Genomic DNA, 23,783 nt, shown 5'->3' on the forward strand with positions numbered 1-23,783 from the left:
GGCATTGAAATATATGCACCTATTTTAGATATATATAAAACTCAATATCCGCTATGAATGACCACACTAAACCAACAGGAGCATGGCAAGTGTTTGCTCATAGTCTTGAACTAACTTTTGTGGTTGAGTTAATCAAAAGCTCATTTCTTTATTAGACTTCACCCTGTGTTACACCAGGGCTAATATCTCATGAAATTAATCTTCTCTTGTACTCAAATCTTGTTCTGCATCATGTGTGGCAAGATTTGAATTGCTTTCCTGCAGTAATTTTGTAATAAAACTAGACTATTGTAATCCATTTGAATATCTTAATATCTGAAATCGATGCTTTAAATAGCAATATTGCAATTGAACAACATTACAAGCAAGATGTGACACAATTGTAGAGTTGGGGCTAGGCCATTTTATTTAAGGAACAGAGATTACATCCTACAAAGGAACCTCTCTTTCTCTGTCTTAACATGGCTTCTTGTAATATCATCCACAGTGCAGCAGCCAGCAAGAGCCATGGTCAGCTCAAGTTCATTCTTTAGCATTTCAATAACTTGCTTTACTCCAGATTCTCCCTTAGCAGCCAGGCCATAGATAACTGGTCGACCAATCTGCACAAATATACTAAAAATATTATTAAGACAATCAATGTATACAAGTTAAATCCATTTCTTTAAATCATTAAGTTTACCATAACAGCTTTTGCCCCTAGTGCTAATGCCTTGAATATATCTGTTCCTCGCCTAATTCCTCCATCGAGAAGAACTGGAACTTTACCTTGAACAGCTTGGACCACCTGAAACCATTGAAAATTAAGGAGGGATATATGGAAGTCAATGCACGAGCAAAGAAGATTCCAAATAACATATTTCAGCTTTCAATTCAAATGAGCTCGTAATTCAAACATGTGAGGAAGGAAATCACCTCTTCAAGAACAGAAATAGTAGCTGGAGAGTAATCTAGTTGTCGAGCTCCATGATTAGAGATGATAATTCCTACAACTCCTGCTTCAATTGCTTTCATTGCTGAGAAAAAAAAATAGTATATGCCAGTAAAATTGTAGGAAAATCTGAGGTTTTCTATGCAAACAGCTAAGGTTCAGTGATAATAATAGTACCATCTTCACCATTGAGAATACCCTTAATCAAAATTGGCAACTTAGTAATTGATTTTAGCCACGCTATATCCTGCAAAGTTTTCAGAGAGTGTGAGGATTACAGAATGATCATATTTGACTTAAACTCTATTTCTGCAATTTCACATATTTTAACATATTGTCGACACTCGAGAAATTTGAGTTCGTGTATCAAAGATTGTATTTAATCATATCTTCTAACGTGGTAAGTAATAAGGAACACACACATTTAACTTTTAAATCTTGTACCTTCCAGCAAAGCGACGGATCAAGAGTTTCTTCAGCATATGCTGCAAGATTTGAGCCTTTGTCCTGCAGAATTTTGTAAGTGGATTAGTAAGCATAGTCTACACTGGTTTCAGAATTTTTTTTTTTTTTAATCAAAGCTGGTCTCAGGGACCATTTATTAGAAACTAAAAAGGAAACAACCAGATCATAACATGATCTGGTCCAAAAACAATCTACTCTGTCCAAAAACAAAATACATAAATGAACAACCAAAGAAATGAAAAAAGAGTTGGTCGTCTTCAAGCTTGAGCTTCCATGGAGGATGAAGACGAGGTGCTGCCTTGGAGCGAAATCGAGCTGCCGCAACCAGCTGCGTTCGGTTCGTTTCCGTCCCACTGAATCCACACAGCTCGAACAACTTAGGTAAGAATCGATCTACTCCCTAATTCACTTTTGATGTTGTAAACGATCCTTGAGCTCCATTTCTAAGTTTTACCCTTTCCTGCAGATTGAGTCAGAAAGCCTAACTAATACCACTGCATAGGCTAGGTAATTCTTATTAATTTTGCTGAAGATCGTTCCTTTAAGTACACTACTTCACCGATGTTTAGATTTATATATCTTGATAAACCCAATATGCTTTCCTTTTCTTTGTGCTTTCACCTGAAATAATATTGTTGCTTGCCGCATTGTGCATTAGTATCATTATCACTGTAGCCATATTTTCCGTTTTGCATTTTTCTGATTCTCAAGTTTGGGAATCCTTGGATGACTCCAATCTGCTCCATGGTCGGAAAAATCGACCTCTCCGATGAAGGTAGCAGTGAGAAGAGGATAGAAGATAGTTCAAATGCCTCCAATAAATAGACATAGATCGAAATGGATCCGAATTTGGACAAATTTCACTCTAGACACTCAACAACTCTCACAAGTGCCATGAAATAAGGTCCTTTGAAGACTTCTTCAACTCGGATTGATCTGATCTACCACAAAATGAAGTTGAATGAACAATGTTTTCTCCTCTTTCATCTTTGCGCACTGTTATACTTTGATTTAATTCATCCATGACCTTCTCTGCAGGCTGAGCCCCAAAGAGGCTGATACCACTGCATAAGGAGGCCACATATGAGTTCCATCTCCACATAAACAATTACATCCACTTATGCAAGTATGCAGGTACTACCATCTCCTTTTGATATTTCTTTGCCATCCATGTCTGGTTGTTCTTGATTGTCTCAATTCTGTTTGTGTATTGAAACCCCTGTTTTGGATGTTTCGAATTCTAAGATTGGGAGCTTGTGTTTTATCTAGTGGTTTCAGGTTAATATATCTATCACGAGTTGATTTCTTAGGGTTACTCAACTAATAGTTATTATCTAAGAATGCCACATTCTCTGTTAAAGAAAATTGGAATGAAGAAGAAAGTGACTTTCTGAGATAATAACTATTACTTGAGTGACCATCTGAGAAATCAACCTAATCTACTATAGATAGCAGAATTTTTTATGGCTTTACTTACAGAAACAACATCAGTTGATATAAGACCTTCAAAATTCCTCGGCCGAAAAGATATCATCCTGCAATTCCCACTCTTAGTAGATTAACACAGTATTACTAAAAAGAAATTTTCTTTAAGTGCTAAAATGGTGAAACCGACTTATTCCAGATTAGTATGTAAAGAATTCAAGCATAAAAAGATCTGTAACTTACTTATTCTTTATATCAGCCTCCCTTCTGCCAAGCCTTGGAGTATCAGCAGTGAGAATTATAGCCCTGAACCCGTTGCTCTCAGCTCGACGTACCATAAATGCTGTTACATCTCTCCTTTTGTAAACCTATTGACGAAGAATAAATTACCTATCTGATAACAGAACACATAATATATAACAATGATCAGAGTTAGGGATAATAAGAGTTACATATATTTGAAAGAAGCGAACAGCATTGCAGCTTGAAGCAACCTCCTCCACTGTGCATGTAGACATAAATGACAGTCCCTATATTCAAGAAAACTCAACATCTATGTTGAAACATATTATAATTAAGTAATAACAACGTAAGCTTTTCGATGAGGCGGTCATACAATATCAATAATCCACGAGTTAATTTCTCAAAAAGTCACTCAACTAATAGTATTATCTCAGAAAATCACTAATCTTCTTGATTTCAATTTTTCTTCAACAAAGAAAGTGACTTATGAGATAATAATTAATTAGTTAATGATCATCTGAGAAATCATCTTAACGCTCCACACACCAGAACTGGAAACAGATATTTTACCATGATAACATTACATGCTGCAGCACCTCTAGCTGTTGCAACTTCTCCTGGCATAAATACAACAGCTTGTTGGAGTAAGAACTGCGTGGTGGGGGTACCTTAAGCTAAAAGACTAGTTTTTACTAACTGATTTTATCCGAACCTTCAGGATGTGCCAATTGATGCGCAGCAGAAGGGGCAAGTATAATTGGAGCTGATGTCTTGTGACCGAGTATAACAGTTGACATGTCTATTCTGCTCACATCAACTAGTATTCTTGGCTGAATACTGAGTTTCTGAAAGGTTAGTATTGCTACCATCTATTTTGCCAAATTAATCAAGAGCAAGAAATTACAAACTTACGTGATTCTATGAAATGCTTCGATATTTTCTTTGAGTGTGTACTCATCCTCAGCTCCTCCAGCAAAGAAGTCATAGTACATCTTTGGAAGAACTTTCCTAGCAAGCTCTTGAAATTCATTCACATTAACTGGTTCACCCGCCATTTTAGCCTGCACACACGAGCGTTCGTATGCTAAACAAATAATTACTCTAGAACACAAACTCAAGATCAAAGGATAGCAATATATAGGATCAGCTATATTGCTCAGACTCTTCAAAACTGTCAAGGGGTGAGTGTCAGAAGCAAGTTTGGAGAGTCTGAGCAACATAGGGAAGAGTAACATGATAAGGAACTAAGCCATAATAATTTTCAGATTCAGATATCACATCATGTGATCGATTTGACGAGTAAACACTACTCAAATCAACAAACAGCAAACACAAAAATTGTAAAAGCAAATGTTGAGATATTAGTAAAATAATTAATTAAAAGTAAAGGCGAATTGTCCTATGTTCAATTCTCACCGTCACCCAAAAGCAAAAACTTATTTTCATTTTCCACAGGTAGGTACAGATCTATCTAAGTTGATGCTACGGGTTTGGCAAAATCCAGTAGCTTTAGTGGTGCTAACATATCCAGTTAACTTAAACTAAAAATCTAGATCCAGTTGTCATTCATAAACTTAAAATTTCGAATCTTTCTACGTGTTGAACAAGTACATATGGAGAAAACAGAAGTTTAGATCAAAATTTAATTAAATTTTGGAAGTAAAAACATTGAATACCTGTTGTATAGAAAACAGAGAAGAGTTGAAGTTCACTGTTCAATTAGCTAATGGCTGTAGTTGAACTAGAGAATTATAGTTCACTGTAAATGATTAGCATGATTCAAGATTACAATAATCAGATAGTAGGAGGAATATCTAATTTAGGGAGAAAGTGGTAAGTAATAAAGTTTCCACTTAATACAATTGAAACTTACGTGTATACTTGAGATAGATACATATTTTGTATGATAATTGAATTATTTTGAGTCGAACGTTTTTAATATGAATATTATATTATGTGTTTAAATGCTCAACTAAAACATATTGTATTTCGAATATATAAATAAAATTTTATAACAATTTAAGACCGTCAATGTATTAAGTCTAAAATATATGAAGCTCAATTTAATAAAAAGGGTTCAATTACAAAATTACAAGGGAAAACTGAAGGGAGTGACCCTTTGTTTACTGTTTAAACCCAAAATGGCCCACTTTCTGCCTTTCTCTGAATTACCAAAAATGGCCATTTTGGGTTAAACAATTACCGAATAGTAATTTTTTTTGGTGTTCACTCTTAATTTTCTCTCTTCCAATTTTTTAAAATTTGATTTATTTATTTTTTTAAAAAATTAAAATTTGATTTACAATGTATCTGGTACAAATGTTATTGTTGATAATTCCAAACCTAAATCAGTATGAATTTGGTTTATAGTTATGTATCTGAGACATAACTTATATGTTTGATACATAACGTATGTATCGTTGCTATGTATCAAGCGACAGAGCAATGCATCCGCGAGTTCTGAAAAATTTGAAGTTATTGTAATTTAGAAAACTTTCTAAATAAGATGTAATAGTACCTAAATTATTGAGTTTTGTGTACTTTATACTATTTTTTTATCGTGTGGTATATTTACGTAAGATACCCAAATCAAAGTGCATTTAATGGAAATTCCAACCAAAAAGGGCTAATGGGCCTCTTTCAGGCTTGGGGGCTTATCAGGATCACCGCATTCCTCAATCATATGAGCCCAAACGATCTGTTAAAGTACCGGCCCGTTTGGCCCAAAAATACTTGGATAAACTACAAATTAGACATACATAACTACTATATATACATATTTTACCTATGGTTTAAAAATATTACTCATAATACCACTTTTTAATAAATATACCATATATTTTAAAAAATTAAATCAGATACACAAATTTCTTAAATATGGAATTGAATAATTATCTTAAAATTTAAATCCCTTAATTAAAGGTGCTTTAACAATTCAACCTCCTTCAATCTCCTCCCCAACAATATCTCTCTCTCCCACCCCCCACCCCCACCCCTTACCGAATTTCACCCTCAATTCGAAAAAGAACTCCGGGAATGGCAAAACTTTGCGTTTTCATATAACCGCATTATGAATGTAATGTTGTGCACTATCTGCTTACTTAGAGTGTGATTATAGCTTTGGTATAACATTTTAGAAGGCAAAGAGGCAATCACCCTTCTAAACAAAGAATTTTCTGTACTTCTTCTTTGTTCTCTACTTTTTAGGCATTTCTTCTTCTCTGCAATTCTTCCAATTACTTGTTTCAGTTCAATTTACATTAAATACTTCCTCCTTACTTCGACAAGTCGTTGGACGCCGATGAAGACATGTGCAGGTTTTTACATTATTTATTTTTGTTGTTTCTCAACTATTTTAATGGTTGACTGTTCACAAAATCAGATGATTCTTGTTAAAGGTTAATTCAAATTAATAAATCATGTATCTCATCTTTAAAAATTGATGGATACATGTATCTCGCCGTTAATGATTAAAACCAATGAAGAAAATGAAGAGGTTAACCCAAATTAATAAATCGTGTATCTCGGCTTGGATACATGTATCTTGTCATTAATGATTCAAGCTGATGAAGAAGAGATGAAGAGGTTAATCCAAATTAATAAATCGTGTATCTCTGCTTGGATACATGTATCTCGTCATTAATGATTCAAGCTGATGAAGAAGATGAAGATGTTAATTCAAATTAATAAATCGTGTATCTCAACTTTAAAAATTGTTGAATACATGTATCTCGCCATTAATGATTCAAGCCGATGAAGAAGATGAAGAGTACAATAACAAAATTAATTAGGTTTATGATTTCGTTATTTTAGGAATATTTGTTAGAGATGATACCAGATCCTGTAAATTTGTTGAGTTGTTAATTAGTCAGCAATTAATTCTTTAATTAAGGAAATAAGTTACAACCCCATTAATTCAAATTAATAAATCGTGTATCTCAGCTTTTAAAATGGTTGGATACATGTATCTCGCCATCAATGATACATGTATCTTGAGACCAAAATATGATATGAAAAGTAATATTACAAACAATCGAAATTCTAGTAATTGAAATCTAAAGTAATGAGATTTATGTAAGATGCCCAAAATACTTTCTGTTGATCTTCTCAACTCACATAATTGAAACAAATAGCAACTTCTCAACTCACATATTTTAAAAAATGAAAAGTGGTCATTGTCATAGAATTTTTAATTAACTTATATGTACATTAGTTTCTTATAAATAAAATTTTAAAAATCACATTTGATTCATGGTATATATTTAATCAGTAAAGAAATCAACTAGCATTAAATAATACTAACCTATATATTTTGCATTAAATGATAAGTGTTCCTAAAACATTTTTGGTTCAAATTTCGAAATATTTTTTGTGTTTTCTCAAATGGAAGTTAATTAACCACTTAAAGTATGTTACTTCATTTAATTATACGAATTAATTTCAATAATTCATAAAACCTTATGCATGTACCAGTTAAAAATGATTTATATACTTATCTATAAAATGAACATTTGAGATCACGTCTAAAATTTTTTTCAAAATGCAAATTAAAATTATTTAATAAAAACACTTTATCTCATGTGTTCAAATGCTCAATTAGAACAACTCATAGTTCAAGTATCAAAGTGAAGTTGTTGACAAATATAAGAGAGCATCAATATATTAAGTCAAAATATATTTAAGTGATTTAACATTACTACTTCTCACTTTTTATAATAGTTATCTTTTTTTCGTCATTCAAATATATTATTATTCGACTATATAAATTAGATCTGCCCTATCTCATTGGACACAACTAACAAACCGAGAAACCAAACCCCAAAAATAAAAATAAAATCAAAACAAACAAAATTTATCTTATTACAAACTGAATATCATTTTTTTAAAAATTGAAAAATCGAATGACATATCCTTATTTTTTTTTTTTTGAAATTCCAGGATAACCCGCAATTACTATTCTGTGGTGAGCACTTTGTGCGCACTGGGTAACCACGCAAGGGATGTAAACCACACTAGGCAAATTCTATGCGACATACTCAACTCAAAAGACATTGAGGGAGATCGATCCCAGATCATCCGTATGGATAATCACCCTCCAAACCAATTGAGCCATCCTTATTACTAGTGAACTCTTCAAAGGAATTTTCCGCAAAGATCTGAAAACTATCTTCACAATAAGCACATGATAAAGCCGGGCACAGAATAAATTAATCGAGTGAGAATAGGACTTCACTTGTCGTTACGCAGGTAATGGCCGAGACATTATGCGCGGTTTAAAAGAATATACCATTGCAAAAAACATCAAAATTCCTTTCATTTTTCTATCCTCATCATATTTACCTACCCTTTCTCTCCTGCAACCCAAAGGTATTAGCAAATTAATCTTCGTGGTAGAGTGATAAGTAATCACTTATTGTATGAAATTACTTTTGATTGGAATTGCTTTACTCTTCGAAATAAGACTTCTCAGTAAGAATATGAAGTAGTCGGGTCCAAACAAAATACCGAACATCATATGAAGTAGTCGGGTCCAAATCAAGTACCGAACACTGAGGAAATTTAGAGATACTGGGGCTAAGCATTTATGTGATGTGCTGCATCAAATTGACATTGGCAACTACCAAACAATTTGATTGAATTAGTCAAGGGTGCAAAGCAAAGAACAAATGTGAGTGTCTCTGTGTCTGGGACTTTGCGGCTTATGCATTAACCACTCCTTTTCTAAATTCTAGGACGGTAGAGCGGGCAGACACTAGTAGTGAAGCTTGCGGGGCGGATCTATAGCCTATTTTTATTTTTTTTTTGGCACCGTGAATTCATGATTCTTTTTATAAATAAGATATTTTAAATATATATATTTTTAAAATTAATCTAATATTATCTACGGATACTTATTTATAAGAACTAAATAATGTATTTGGTTGAATGCTATGTTATTTAATTGAAGAAATAGGGATCAATTCACACTTTCTCCCCTCTTCTATTAAAAAATGGACGGTACAAATCTTAAAGATTCACTCAAATTTATTTTCTGATTATATAAAAGGTCATGTTTTTTGAAATAATTTTTCACTTTCTTATAAAATTAGTGTTTGTATTTATAAAATTTTCAAATTCAACTTGAAATTAGATTTTAATTTTGAAGAAGTATTCCAAATCTATTCTCCAACTTAATTTTCAGAATTCCAAATAAAGTATTATCTTTCTCCTTTTTGCAAATAAGTATAATCAAATATGCAATGCAACGATACTTTTATAAATTTAAATATTTAAACTCTGGCCAAATGCCAACATAATTTTCAAATGGAGGGAGGTAGACAGGTGGTTGCTTACTATTGGAAATATTATTATTTATTAATTTATTTATTTATTAGGGTGCAGATTTGGGCCAAGCCCACGACGGATGGCACCTTCAAAGTCAACACTTGGAGATTTGGAAGCGTAATTTTGAAATCACACGTAATTGTTTAACAATGCCTATTTTTATTCATTTAACTTCCTCTCTGCTCTGCACTGAAGAAGTTGACTGTTTGAAGTACAACTTGATGGTCCCCTCGAACTTTCATGGCACCTTCCTATAATACCATCTTCATATTTGATCCAATTCATTAAGGCACTTTCGATTACCATTTTTCCAGTTTATCATCCAATTTCACATCTGGGTCACTGTTTTTATGCTCTAATTTGACTTTTTTCACAAATGGTGGCTTCTTCTGTGGCCTCTCCACTATGTACATGGCTCGTAGCAGCTTGCATGTCTGTATCCAGCGAAAAGGATCAATTTTGGAAGCCTGCTTCTAATTTTCAGTCTTCCAAGTTGATGGGTAGGTCTGATAGGAGAAGGAAAGCGATTACCAAGTGCAACAGTGGGAGCTTGATGAATGGTTCTGTAATGAACAGTTCTTGGCATACTTGTTTTGGTTTTGAGCCCTGTGAGGAGTATTATAAATCCGAGGGATTGTCTGCTTCTTTTTCGTCTTTATTTGCCGAAAATGCGTTTTCTGTATTTGGATTTAAGCAGGTGCCATTGAATCGAAGGCAGAGGAGAATGAGTTCTGCTGCTCATTCTGGTAATTTTACTTAATCAAAGGCTTATTGATATAATCTTCATTAGTGTGATGAACTGTATTTGGTAGCTTATTGTCTAACGATTTGTGGATCGACTTAATGGACCCATTGGATTTTGGTTATATTCTATGTCTTTAGTATGTGACTATGGATGTGAAATAGCGCAAGCTGCGAAATTTGGACTGAATAATGAATTGCAATACAACTCGAAACGTTTCTGGGTTTGGTTCTTTTAATTCATAAATTGTTTGTCACCACGCCAAAAAAGTATTTTCTTTTCCCATCAAATGTATATGTTTGGCTTATTTACCAAAAGCTTTTTTTAACTCTGTGTCAAGTCAAACAACTTCACATAAAATGGTATTGAGGCAGTAAAATTAAAATATATTTCTTCGATTTAAATATCTAAAGATCTGCAACTGATGCTTTAAATAACAAATGTCTCAATTCTCAAAACAACTATATGAGCTTTTGCTAATTATTTTGGGAATGATGTTAGTGTTGTGTGAGGAAAATGTGAATGAGATTTGTGCACACTGAGAGAACTACCTACTTGAACTTGTAGACATGAAGGCGTGTTATCTTTGTTTATACATATTATTCAAGATATGTTTCACTTGCCTATCAAACATTTCTAGTAGATGTCTTCGAAGAATGTTTAAACTGCATGACTCCAACAATGTGATGAACTGCTTTTTGATTTGATGTACTTCTAGGCAAACCCGTGGCTGTGGCCATGCAACCTGCAATGGAAGCCACGGCAAAGAAGAAACCTCTTATGAGGAACAGAAGAGTTGTTGTGACCGGGGTCGGTGTAGTATCACCAATCGGTCATGATCCAGACATGTTTTACAATAATCTTCTTGAAGGCATCAGCGGTATAAGTCAGATTGAGGCTTTCGACTGTTCTGAATTTCCCAGTGTAATTTTCCATGATTGTTTTAGCACGCCAAACTGTTTATCTATCTTCTATTTCGACTAATATTCTTCATTACCCAAAATATCTTTCAAGATGTTTCACAATGGTATTCTTTGCGACAGAGAATTGCTGGGGAAATCAAGGAATTTTCGACTAATGGGTGGGTTGCACCCAAACTTTCGAAAAGAGCAGATAAGTTCATGCTCTATATGCTTACTGCTGGAAAGAAAGCTTTGGCAGATGGTGGGATCACAGAAGATTTATTGCAGGAATTAGATAAGGCTAGATGTGGGGTCCTAATTGGCTCAGCCCTTGGAGGGATGAAGGTAACAAATGAACTTGCTTAAGATATATGACCTATTTTTTGTTTTGATGACCGTGGTGTCCGGGCCAGCTTTCGCGCACCTCGACTAAATCACGGGATACCTGCCACCTCCCACCAACAACAGGTGCCAGGTAGGTAACTCTGTCTACCAAGGCTATGACCTATTGTGATCAAATGATCATTCCGAGAGCCCTAAAATAGAAGCTCTTGTAATTCATTGTTCCAAAGAATGTCATCTAGCAGAAAGATGATATAATTTTGAGAAGAGTTGTAAAACTTGTTAACTGTAAAAATCAATTAATACTGTTACCATAAAAAAATAAACAAGTAATGACAAATGAGGTTCCAGTTCATATTGTATTTTCATGATATCACAGCTGCCACTTACCACTCTACGGCATATTAGAATTCCTCTTTTTTTCCGTCTCCAAATAATTGATTATTTGCTCTTTGATCAGGTCTTCTATGATGGCATTGAGGCTTTACAGGTGTCGTACAAGAAGCTGAATCCTTTCTGTGTACCTTTTTCAACATCCAATATGGGAGCTGCCATGCTTGCAATAGATTTGGTAAGTTTCTTATTGGATGAGATCAAAATATGATTGAAAGAACTGTTTCTCCTTATTTTAAAAATAGTTGAAAGAACTGTGTCATTCAAAGTTGATTGAAACAACTGCAGGGTTGGATGGGTCCAAGCTACTCAATCTCCACTGCATGTGCAACAAGTAACTTCTGTATATTAAGTGCTGCAAATCATATAATTAGAGGTGAAACAGTAAGTGGGTGAATTACTCTTACTCCATCGTTTTAAGTATGTAATTGCCAGACCATGTGAAGTATAATGACACTTTGTATATCATAACATGGAAATTTCAGGATATGATGCTTTGTGGGGGGTCAGATTCGGCAATTATTCCTATAGGTTAGTTAAATATGGTAAAACTATTTGGGGAAAATAATGTAGTTATAATTTGTTCTCAAAGTTTCCATCCTTAAATTGTGATTGGTGGCAGGCTTGGGAGGTTTCACTGCTTGTGGTGCCCTGTCACAGAGGAATAGTGATCCAACAAGGGCTTCACGTCCTTGGGATATGGTATTGTTATTTCCCTTTTGAAATTTCTTACTGCTTAGTAGCTTGGGAACCATTTTCTTTGTTTTGCTCTTAAAGATCCCTGCTGCTGTCTACTAAAGCTGCATTTGATTTCTTGATGGAGCAGGACCGTGATGGATTTGTGATTGGGGAAGGATCAGGCGTCTTACTTTTAGAAGAACTTGAACATGCAAAGGTATGCTTCCACTAAACCAATATGCAGAAATATGCATCTGATAATGTGGAGTTACTTTGATCCATTCAGAAGGTTTCGTCAATTTGATTGTAGCTGTGTTGTGTTTTTTTCTGATAAACTAACAGAAGAGAAAGGCTAAAATATATGCCGAGTTTTTGGGTGGAAGCTTCACTTCTGATGCTTATCACATGATAGAGCCACATCCAGAAGGTAATTTTATACATGGAAATTACCAGCGTATTGCTGGTATTCCAGCTCAGATTTGATATCGTGTACATAGCCATTCTAAAGCATGGAAAACTTGTATTCTTACTGATTTCTTCTATATGCTTTACAAAATAGGAAGTGGAGTTGTTCTCTGCATAGAAAAGGCCTTGGCTCAATCTGGGGTGAAACGTGAAGATGTCAACTATATCAATGCTCATGCTGCATCAACCCCAGCCGGTGACCTGAACGAATATCAGGCCATTCTGCATTGTTTTGGGAAGAACCCTGAAGTAATGCTCTTATACGCCTTTATTTTTGATTTAGGAGATGCACTCATATAGCTTGTTCTCAGCAACTGCTCTCTAATTCTCTTATAATGAATTCTTTCCCTTTCAGCTTAAAATAAATTCAACAAAGTCCATGACTGGTCATCTCCTTGGGGCTGCTGGTGCTGTGGAAGCCATCGCAACAGTCAAGGTAATAAAGTTTAAGATCATTGCATACAAATACCTTATACAAGCTTAATATGGACTTTTAAACTCAGAGAGGGATGAAAGGTTTAGACAGAAAAATACAAAAGTTATGTTTTCTTACAAGTAGCTGGTGCTGTGGAAGCCATCACAACAGTTAAGAGGTAATGAATATTAAGACAGTTGCATACAAATACCTTATAAAAGCTTAAGATGAACTTCTAAACCCATAGAGGGATGAAAGATTTAGACAGAAAATTACATGAGTACCAGGTATGTTTTTTTTAATAAGTGAAAGCACCAGGTATGTTTTTTTTTAATAAGTGAAAGCACCAGGTATGTTTTTATGATTGGAAATAAAATTTCAGAAAATATTTATGAATTACCGTAACTAGTTTAGAATCGAGGCATTATTGTTGTATATATATAGAGTCGTCAATACTTAGCAAAATGACAGCTGGCTGTTGTAATGTAACTTCTTCGAATGATGGCTTGCTGCTGGTTTGCTTCATAACATATTTGTTGGGCCTTAATAGGCAACTTTTAGCTGTTGAAGTGGGCATTAAGTCATTAGTAATCTAATATGTTTTTGTGACAGCACAAGCTAGGTGTACAGATGGGAAGAAATCACCTAGTGTTTTTTGTCTCTGCTGAAATTTAAACCTGAGATCATATGGTTCTTAACCCACTTCATTGACCACTAGGTCACACTGTGATCTTTTGTGCTTTTCCCATCAGAATAAAAACCTTCTTAGGTAAATAGATTGGTACTCCCCGCAGGGGAAAAAAGCTTTAAGATTGTCATGCCAAGTATTGAAGCAATCTGCAAGTTTGTTTTAACACATCGGAGAATGAAGTAGTTTCTACTTCTATTGACTTGTTAGTCAGTTGATATAAGTTACTGTTTGTGAAAGAAGTCCGTATCTGCAGTAATTGCGTCTTGATATGTACTTTTACTTGAGGTGATCTAGCATTCATTCCCAAAGGAGAGCAGTTGGAACACAATCACTTTCTACTAGTCTGTTTGTGCTTAGAGTAATTACAACTATCTTTGCACACTAGCTTTCAGTTTTTATATGAAAGTTTGCTAATACATGTTTATTTGGAATTTTTTATACATAGGCCATACATACAGGATGGATCCATCCAAACATCAATCTTGAGAACCCTGACAATGGCTTGGTATGTATCTGGTTAATTAGTGCGCTCGACTTTTTGAACAAGCTTGCACTCCCTATCCAATATTGTTGCGATTAAGAAGCTATTGCATCTTAATCAGCTTTAATTAGTTAACTATGTTCTAATGTTGCTTAACATGATATTAGGATATGAATGTGCTGGTGGGCTCTAAGAAGGAGCGCTTGGATATCAAGGTTGCACTCTCCAACTCATTTGGCTTTGGAGGACACAACTCGTCTATTCTATTTGCGCCTTATAAGAATGTCTAATCCAATGCTTGCACATATCATTCTTAAAGAATGTAACCTTGTGTTGATTTTCATCAAGTTGCCCTTGAACCAACGAAAGCCAGAAAACGAACTTTTCATCTTCACTAGTTCATCAGAAAGGAAAGCAGGCACTGGAGATCACGAGTGTGTGAAGTCATTTTCCTAACTGTACTACCTTTTTTACTACTATAGATATTTTGAAATTCGGTTCATCTTTCTATTAGTTGTTCTTAGGTATGAACTGTAGCAGCCAATACATAACTCATCTCACATCTGCTTGGAAATGAGAAATATGTTTTATTCTTTGTGATATACTATTGTTTTATTTGCTATTGCTATAAAAATATATGTCTAGTCAAAAGCCTTTATCATAAAATTATACGAAAGTGGTATATTTTATTGAGTGAAACCGCTAAATGTCAAATTGCTAGATTTTTTATTTATTTGATGTCTTGAATGAACAAACACGAGTTGTTTGCATGTTGTAATAACGCAGGGCAACTATATTAATTGTATATAAACACAATAATAAAAGCTAGTACATGGAATTTTGTATTTCATCATATAAAACATGTTAATGGATATACTAGAAGAGAGGATATTTTTATTGTTAACATACATAAATATTTGTATGAAAATTCTGTTCTCATACAAATATACTACAGAGAAAGGAATTTTCCAAGAGGGAAATCGAAAATCAAATGGATTTTGTGGTGAAAATAGTGTATTTGAAAATCGGAAGAAATTTAAGAGAAAGAGAAAAGTAGATATTTTTTGGGAACTTGGTAGAAAAGTAAAAAGAATAAATACAAAATAAAAAAGAAAAGTAAATTGCTCATAGTGTTGTAATTCTTCTTAACATGTTCTAATATGACCAAAAGGTAGTTAAGCCAATTGGGAAACTCCCTCGACTGATTTCACATACATAGTATGTCTGCAGGGAGAAAAATGACAATTTTGTGAAAAATAACCCCATCAAATATAGATTTACAAATACTACTACCTGTTACACATTCTAGTGGGGACTTACAAATACCCAATGTTAGTAGGCACATGAATTCTACCGAGAGGGCAAATTACATTGATCATTAGCCAAGAATCAATGCAATGAGTATGAGATATGTGCCCACATATGGTAAGTACCTGTCTCAACTCACCCAAAGAAATATTGACAAGGCATATTACATAGGTGAAATGATCTACACAATTGTTATCTTTTTTTTGTGCAATGATATATTTAAAGCTGCATTACAAGCGACAACAATGACTTGACTGCACCTTTATGTGCAATTAGTATGGACATTACTGCTATCACAGCAATGACTATCATCTCAGTACTAACCACTTGTGCCATTAATTAATTTGCTTTTGGTTTTAATAAAATGTGATATTTGATGTCTCCCCTGCATGTTTATATAACATAGTGCATGGTTTGAGCTTAAGGATTTTGCTTTTGACTACTGTCCTAAACGAGGAAGGAGCTGAATTCACGGCTAACTTCGTGTTACAATTGATATTCAAAATCAAATGGTATGAGTTTGAAATTTTAATCAAGCAGTAACAGTTCAGTTTATGTAAGATGTCCATTACCATTCAACATATATTGTTGCTGAAAATAATCATGTCTCAGTTTTTCGACAGTATCATCAATGATTTTCATGGAATATTTGTACAGTTCTTCTAGACCAATGTAACTCGTTGATTTCCTAAAAGATCAATACATGTTTGTTGTACTCATTCTCATTAACAGTATATGTACATAAAGAAAGAAATCAAAGAGCATCTAACCTCCAAAACAGAGAGAAAAAATAGAACAAAAGATTTTTCCAATTGGCACATATTAGAACATTAGAACATGTTAAAGAAGAATCACAACACTAAAAGCAATTTACTACCTAACTTCTCCTCCTCTTCCTTGGACGATCATCATCTGATTCACTTGATCTGGAAACACGTTTGTCTTGCTGCAAGATAAGCCTTGGCATGTTCTTCAGATAGTCTCGCAGATTTTCAGTTATCCCACCTAGACCAATGGATGTGAAGAAGTTGATAGCAAACCTCATATTTTTAGGATTATCCTTTGGAAATATCGACTCAAATGACTCTTGCATTGAGGGGTCACTAAGACGCTCATTCAGCATACGGATGCCAAGGTGCCCTGACAACTCCTGGAATAAAATTTTAATGAATATACGAGAAGAAGATGTAGTATCCTCTTCTGTCAATCTTAAATAAGCCAAAACATGCCAAGGCAGTGCATCAGTGCCTAGTAAATGAGCAAAAAACTTTGCCACATTACGCAGTTTATTAGTTTCAAGTTGGTGGATCATCGAGTATTGTTGCATGAATGATTTCTCAAAATTCTTCTGGTGAACTTTGTTGATCATGCATAGCCGCTGCCCCAAAAGTGCATAGTAATGGAGAAAAGTCTTCTCCTGACTGCAGCACTCCAATAACATTATGCATAACTCCATCTCCTGACCAGGCTCTAGTTTGATTTTCAACAGCTTGTGCCCTGCTTCTTCAAACTCAGCACTTGACATAATCGTTAAGTAAATCGTCCTCCGAAGATTGATCAAGTTTGTCTCTGTCTCATCTTCAATTTTCATCTGTTGCTCGCCCTCATCCTTAGATTCGTCGTCATCCTCAGATTCTTCGTCCTGATCACCACCACCTAGAATCCTCTTCTGTAGTTGTTCATACTTATTTTCATTTTCAACAAAATTAGGATCTGGCTTGAAAACATCCAATTCAATTTGCTCGTCCACCTTGTCTCCGAGAGAGATTTCATGTGTTACTCGATCTTCCTCCTCAACAAGGTCAAGTTCTGGAGGAACAGCTGGCTGAAACTTGTGTTTCCGCAATGCAAAAAGGTCTTCAATTAAGAATTGAACCCTTTTATCTATTTCTCCTTCATGAAGTATTCCTCTGAATCTCTCAAAAATAGCGTGCAACCCTAAGGGACACAGATCCTGAAGCATCGAACCACATTCCTTAACGAAACCAACAGCAACATCAACACTATCATCAGTAGGTTTCTCGAGTAAAAGAGTAACTAATTCCAAAGCTACAAGTTCGTGAACAACTTGCTGATTGACAAGATGACCAATAAATTTTACAGATGCTAACATCTGAGGTTTATTATTATTGTTATAGGCTCTCCGCAATTGCAGAATGATCCTCTTACACAAAAGTTCACCAATTTGTGGGAATTTTGTGTTAACAACGGCTATCAATGCTGCAAAAACATCTGTGAAAATAGCAGAATTCAATTGTGATTTCATAATTGATCTGCAAAACAAGCCCCTACCACGAATTAAATTCTCTTCAAACAATTCAGGAATGATGTGTTTTATGTTGGCTTTATTGATTTTATTGAGCAGCCCATTTATGCTCTTTTTTAGAGCAATCCAACTCTTCTTTTGGTACTCTAGGCTTTCTTCCATGCCACAACAAGGGAAGGAAAAGAAGAAGAAGAGAGATTGACAAAGAAAATAAGAGTGAGAGTGTTGAGTCCTTTTATAGTTGTGCGCGCGTTAGTTCCTAATTTGATTAGGTTTATTATTCCTTTTCGTATAGGATTTCGAAAAGGGAAAATTACGTCGGATCAATACTATAAAAACAATATTATTAAATATTTACTTATATTATCCTATAAACTTACCAATTATAACACACTTCACCTTTTATAGCCTATTTATTAAAAGGTATATACAGTTAAACAGTTTTATTTTGTATTTGTTCCTTTTTAATATCCGAAATTTACTCTTATCAAAAATATATATTTTTCTCCTTCTCTCACATTTCCTCCAATTTTCAAACGCACTATATTCACCGCAAAATCCATTTGATTTTCGATTTCCTCATAAAAATTCCTTTCTCTGTAGTATATTTGTATTAGAACTGAATTTTCATACAAATATTTATGTATGTTAACAATAAAAATGTATAAAAAATACTAGCTTTTATTATTTTGGTACATATTTTAGCCTTTCTCTTCTGTGAGTTTATCAGGAAAAAAACACACAACACAGCTACAATCAAATTGACTACCTTCTGAATGGATCAAAATAACTCCACAAAATCAGATGCATATTGGTTAAGTGGAAGCATACCTTTGCGTGTTCAAGTTCTTCTAAGAGTAAGACACCCGATTTTTCCCCAATCACTAGTTAACAGAAAAGTTAAGCTAGAGACCTTCACACTTACAGAGATTTTATATACAGAGAATTGCTTGAAAATAAAAAATATTTGTGGTGTATGATCAACTTGTAGTGCTAGAGCAAGCATATCACTAATCCATATTGTAGCTGCTTCTTTCTCAAGCTCATCAGTCAAAGTGGGATGTACATTTGTCCATGATGAACTTATAACAGAACTCTTATGTAATCTCTCTTAGTAATCTCAGTGTCTCAGAAGCTAACATGACAGACATAGGTGCAAATTTGTCATCCTTATGTAGTTACATGCAAGGTAAGTTCTGCTTCCTTAACTCCTCTTATAAACTGACTAACTACTGAAGCATAAATGTGTATAACATTTAAAGCAAAGATAAAAAGGATTAGAACTTAAAAAGTGACATTTCAAATATAAAACAGGGCAAGATCACATTGCAGTTACAACTTCTGCCTATTCAAGCAAGCCACGACACTAATCTATATTTTCCAAGAGAACGAAAACAGGTCCTACCTCAACATTTATGATGCACATCACTTGTTCCTGTAATAATTAAAATAGTAAAAACATTCACAAGCACATTAATATAAATGTCAAGAGAAAGTTTACACTTTCATTAGTTGATCATGATCAGAACTCTATTGCTCAACTGAACCACCTCCATACACTTCCGGAACAGAGTAGACATGCATGGTCTAATAGAAACTGGATCCTTATAGGATTTAAATGAGAACATCTGAGAGAAATCCTAACACTAGAGACTTTGAGTTCTGATCCAAGAATACCATGAGGAGAAATCCCTAATATAATTCAGAATAAACAAAGATACAAAATAACCATTAACAATCACCACTCAAATCAAGATTTGGAGAAACACAATAGATCGATCAAGGCACTATATAAACTCAGCAAAGAAGTACAAACAATGAAGTAGCTCAATGTCGTCTTAAGTGTGAAATGATGCAAGAAATTTCCTCTGACAAGTTGAAGCAAGTGCATACTACATACAAGAAGATGGCTAAAAGGTGACAAATGATGCAAAAAGAGTATTCAACAGTGTTCAACTATACAACAAGAGCGTTTATATGGGCTTCGAAAGAATTCATCTATGGCATGTATAAATCCCTCGACAAAACAAAAATAACCCCTCGACAAAACAACAACAACAACCCCTCTAAACCAGAAACATGAAATCACTCATCGAGTCAAAAGGATGTCGAAAGTCCGCCATTCTTCTACACCTATCTCCAATAGGTCCCGAAAGGTCAAGACCAAGACATCTATGCAAATCAGACAAGAATAGATAGGAATACCCCAACCTCCTGCCCAACCCCTAAGCCACAACCTTTTTAACCCTTTGCACCCGTAGAATAAAGTTAGTAAAAATATATTAATGCCAAAACAGTAGCTGGAGCAATGAAAAGGAAGCTCATTGTAAAGAGAACAGGAAAACTGGAAGGAGAAGATCAATTCTTATTACATCAATCATGAACTGAATACAACATATATAACTTGGCAAAATATCAATCATGAACTGAATACAACACTTTCATCTATATATATATATATATATAATTTGTCAAAATATCTATCAATTAACCACCTTTTAACTACCGTTAATTACCAAACTAACTAATCCCTTATAACTGCCTATTCTAGCTGGCTCTTTAGCTGTCAGCTCCTATTCACTTCTTTACTCGGGAAAGTTATATACATTATTCAATACATGCAATCACACAATGCAAATTTATATTATTTTGTCTTCCCAATCAATAAATACAAGTTCAGATTATACCTTTCCACTAAATATGCCAGATCATTTGACCCACAAAATGCATAGTAAAGTTCAGTACATTCGCCTCGGCTACGATCCACAGCAACATGAAAAAATGTTTTCATATTTTGAGGGGAATGCACCTTGAATATCTCAAATCGATCATGTTCAGCTAAATGGCTCCTTCAACAAGCGTCTCCACAAAGCACACACCTTGTCTTCACTTCTTAGTTTATCCAGAATACTAACCCTAAGTAGAATATCGCGCCAAATTTCATCCGGCAGTTGCTGCCACATTGTTACATTTTCCAGCTCCATTTCAGTAGGTTTATGCAGCTTCTTAGATTCATCAAATTCGCAAGTTCTCAGCAGATTATTTGAGAGATCTTCTACATTCTCATTCCAGATTTACTTAAGATTCAGCTCTGCTCCATCAACTTTCATTTTTCTTGCAAAGTAACCAGGAATAACGGCAGAAACGACAGCGAGAATTGGTTGAAATGAGGAAAGTGAACACCGACGAGAACGGAACGAAATGGCAGAGGCGAACGTCGGGGCGAGAATGGACTATTCTCGCCGGAAAAGATGAATGATACTACTGAGGAAGTTATTTTATATCTTTCCGTCCATTTTTTTTTGGGTGATGTCACAGCTTAATTTAAGTAATTTTCAAATTTAAATTAGATTATATTAATTTGATATTTTTAAATAAATAATATGAAAAGTACTATCAATTATAACTATTTATATATCGATATAGTGAAAAAATATATCGTATAATGTTAATAAAAGTTTTTATAATTTAATTCTAAAAATTGAAATCATACCCATTAGAAGTAAACGGAGGAAATAGTGGGAAGTAATTACTATTTTTGTCTTGAATATCTATAACATACTCCCTCCGTCTAATAATAATTGTCCATTATACTATTTTGGAATGTCCAACAATACGTGTCTACTATATAAATCAACAGATAATTTTATCTTTTGTTTCTAATATATCCTTATCATTAATTATAGTAATTTTCTCATTATATTTTTCAAGATATTGTATTTATTATATTCAAAAGGTGATATAGTAAAAACACTCTTCTATCTATAGTTTCTTAAGAAGTCTGTAAAGTTAATAGTGGACAAGTATTATTGGACATAGTATTTAACTTGCACATTTTAAAATTTGTTAGTTGATTTTGTAAGAAGGATGAATTTTTAATTCTACTTTCAAAAAGATAAAACACGATAAAAATAAGAAAGATGTATTATCTTTCACTTAAGCTGTAATTAACTATCTAAAGCAAAGAAGAAAGCGCTAGTAATAGGAGAGAAATAAGAGACAACAGTCAAAAATATGGTTCCATCATATAATTATGAAATTCCACGTACATAACTTATTGCTGCTAAAACTAAACAGAAGAGGAAGTAAAGAAGTAATCTCCATAATCGGATTGGTAATTAGCATAATATTGAAATTAATTTTTTTAAAACTACAATAATATAGAAATAACAAAGATAAAACTATCTTCTATTGAAAATCAGTAAGTACTACATCATAGATATAGTTTATGATAATAATTATGAAAATACACATTAAAATACAAACATAGAGGACACTCAACAAAGCATTTGAGGATTGTTTTTCTAAATTTTCTTTTTTCATCATGTAATTGTGGCACCATGTACCAACATGTCCACATCATAATTCGCTGTCAAATATTTAAGCGTATAGTCATTTTCCTGACTTCCTCATGAAAAATATTTTGGTGAGAATGACTTCCAACGTACCACATATGACTTCAATTTATTAACCACCATTTTCTTAAGAATGGTGAAAATGTAATCCTTTTTTGACATGCTATGCCATAATTGGATTACTGTTTTTAGTAAATTCACAGACTCAGATGAACACTTTAAAAGATTCAAGTATTGGAAGGCATACATCAACTTAGAGTTAGTAAACAAAGCACCATACTCCTGTGCATAGCAGTCTGAAGGATTGTTTATATTTGCTATATATTCTGAAAGTCATTAGTTTCATAGCTGAAACTACAATGAGCTACCTCTTGGAGTTTTGAAGCTAAACTAACAAGACAATATATAAAGGAGAACCAAAATTAATGTAATTTCTCAAGGTTAAGGGACATAATTCATCACGGTTCCTTTCCTCTCTTACACTATAAAACTGATATGTCACAACACATGCTGGACAACTGTAATGTGAGGTGGTGAGGTGGTTCCCTGGGTTGTGCACAGTCTGATGGTGACAAACAGGAAGAAGCATTCGACAGTATTGTCGTCACTGAGCTGCATCTGTATGGAATAATCACCAAATCTTTGTTCTAAGCCAGAAGAAGAGAATGACAACTCCAAGCACAATAGCAACAGGAGCCCATTTTCGAATCAAAGCCTAAAGTCAAGTAATGAATCAGTAAGTTAAAGCAATGTCAAATATCCAGATGTACATGCTTAAAGATAAACAAATGAGACAATAACCATCAGTAACATAGGCTGCTTGTCTTTGCTTGTGTTGGAACCTAATAAGGTACCAACATGATGGCTGCATTTACAGAACCAAAAGAAATCACACTGAGTATGTTCCTTCAGATTCTTGTACAGCTTTAGCATTTCTATTAGTTTTAACTGTACAACTTCCAAACAAAATTATGAACTGCATCATCTTGTGAAGCCAATGAAACTAACCTGGCGATTTAAATCTTTTGCTTTATCAGCATATATCCGGGATTCAGATGTCAAGCGACTAGACATCTGACTGACCTCTGCAAAAAATTGATATTCAACAATCTAGTCAGTAGCCACCTAAGATGATGATAAATGGAATAACAAATAGGGCAATGAACATAGGAAGGGTGAAAATAGGGGCGTACCAACTATATAAAAATTATACATCATCATAAGAGTTCAATCAATGTCAAAGCTGCAAATCCTGTAGCTGACTAATGTCATGTGCCTTTTGGATTTAGAAAGAGGCAAATATTGTCGGAACTGACACAACTCCCATATTTATTTGCATAGAGATGGATTTGGTGTC

General features: G+C 34.1%; 4 protein-coding genes across 5 annotated transcripts in view; 1 reads left to right on the top strand and 3 right to left on the bottom strand.

Moving 5' to 3' along the window:
* Nucleotides 1–304: 304 nt before the first annotated feature.
* On the bottom strand, nt 305–4,912 carry LOC125858158 (peroxisomal (S)-2-hydroxyacid oxidase GLO4-like). The gene is made up of 12 exons (XM_049537846.1): nt 4,741–4,912; nt 3,977–4,125; nt 3,777–3,901; nt 3,635–3,681; nt 3,274–3,351; nt 3,065–3,189; nt 2,874–2,931; nt 1,376–1,438; nt 1,109–1,178; nt 916–1,016; nt 683–787; nt 305–602 (listed from the first exon to the last, which is right to left on the bottom strand). Exons 2-12 carry the CDS (start codon nt 4,117–4,119, stop codon nt 423–425), a joined length of 1,095 nt encoding a protein of 364 aa, XP_049393803.1. The 5' UTR covers nt 4,120–4,125; nt 4,741–4,912; the 3' UTR covers nt 305–422.
* A 4,643-nt stretch (nt 4,913–9,555) lies between these two features.
* Nucleotides 9,556–15,097, top strand: LOC125859939 (3-oxoacyl-[acyl-carrier-protein] synthase II, chloroplastic-like). Its single transcript, XM_049539793.1, has 13 exons — nt 9,556–10,134; nt 10,849–11,054; nt 11,174–11,377; nt 11,835–11,945; nt 12,056–12,151; nt 12,253–12,298; nt 12,390–12,469; nt 12,594–12,662; nt 12,788–12,872; nt 13,005–13,159; nt 13,266–13,346; nt 14,462–14,521; nt 14,665–15,097. The coding sequence occupies exons 1-13, from the start codon at nt 9,765–9,767 to the stop codon at nt 14,785–14,787; spliced, it is 1,686 nt and encodes a 561-aa protein (XP_049395750.1). The 5' UTR covers nt 9,556–9,764; the 3' UTR covers nt 14,788–15,097.
* A 1,374-nt stretch (nt 15,098–16,471) lies between these two features.
* LOC125859517 (uncharacterized) lies at nt 16,472–18,268 on the bottom strand. The gene has a single exon (XM_049539284.1). The coding sequence runs from the start codon at nt 18,231–18,233 to the stop codon at nt 16,683–16,685; it is 1,551 nt and encodes a 516-aa protein (XP_049395241.1). The 5' UTR covers nt 18,234–18,268; the 3' UTR covers nt 16,472–16,682.
* A 4,453-nt stretch (nt 18,269–22,721) lies between these two features.
* Nucleotides 22,722–23,783, bottom strand: part of LOC125860549 (25.3 kDa vesicle transport protein-like) — a 49,771-nt gene continuing 48,709 nt past the window's right edge. For both annotated transcript variants that reach the window (XM_049540533.1, XM_049540532.1), the window contains 2 exons: nt 23,435–23,511; nt 22,722–23,141 (listed from right to left, as the gene is read on the bottom strand). In XM_049540533.1, the coding sequence (XP_049396490.1) occupies nt 23,058–23,141; nt 23,435–23,511 (161 nt within the window). In that variant the 3' untranslated portion in view covers nt 22,722–23,057. The remainder of the gene's footprint in view (nt 23,142–23,434; nt 23,512–23,783) is intronic.

This window comes from Solanum stenotomum, chromosome 3 (assembly GCF_019186545.1).
Source record: "Solanum stenotomum isolate F172 chromosome 3, ASM1918654v1, whole genome shotgun sequence".
NCBI classification, from domain to species: domain Eukaryota; kingdom Viridiplantae; phylum Streptophyta; class Magnoliopsida; order Solanales; family Solanaceae; genus Solanum; species Solanum stenotomum.

Bases quoted from the DNA above. Each gene is read 5' to 3' on its own strand.
- LOC125859939 (XM_049539793.1), top strand. From the start codon at position 9,765: ATGGTGGCTTCTTCTGTGGCCTCTCCACTATGTACATGGCTCGTAGCA. The intron at 11,055-11,173 runs GTAATTTTCCAT...TCTTTGCGACAG, and splicing joins ACTGTTCTGAATTTCCCAGT to AGAATTGCTGGGGAAATCAA. The intron at 12,873-13,004 runs GTAATTTTATAC...TTTACAAAATAG, and splicing joins GATAGAGCCACATCCAGAAG to GAAGTGGAGTTGTTCTCTGC.
- LOC125859517 (XM_049539284.1), bottom strand. From the start codon at position 18,233: ATGGAAGAAAGCCTAGAGTACCAAAAGAAGAGTTGGATTGCTCTAAAA.
- LOC125858158 (XM_049537846.1), bottom strand. From the start codon at position 4,119: ATGGCGGGTGAACCAGTTAATGTGAATGAATTTCAAGAGCTTGCTAGG. The intron at 3,190-3,273 runs GTAACTCTTATT...CTTCGTCAATAG, and splicing joins TTCGCTTCTTTCAAATATAT to GTTTACAAAAGGAGAGATGT. The intron at 788-915 runs GTGATTTCCTTC...CAATGGTTTCAG, and splicing joins CTATTTCTGTTCTTGAAGAG to GTGGTCCAAGCTGTTCAAGG.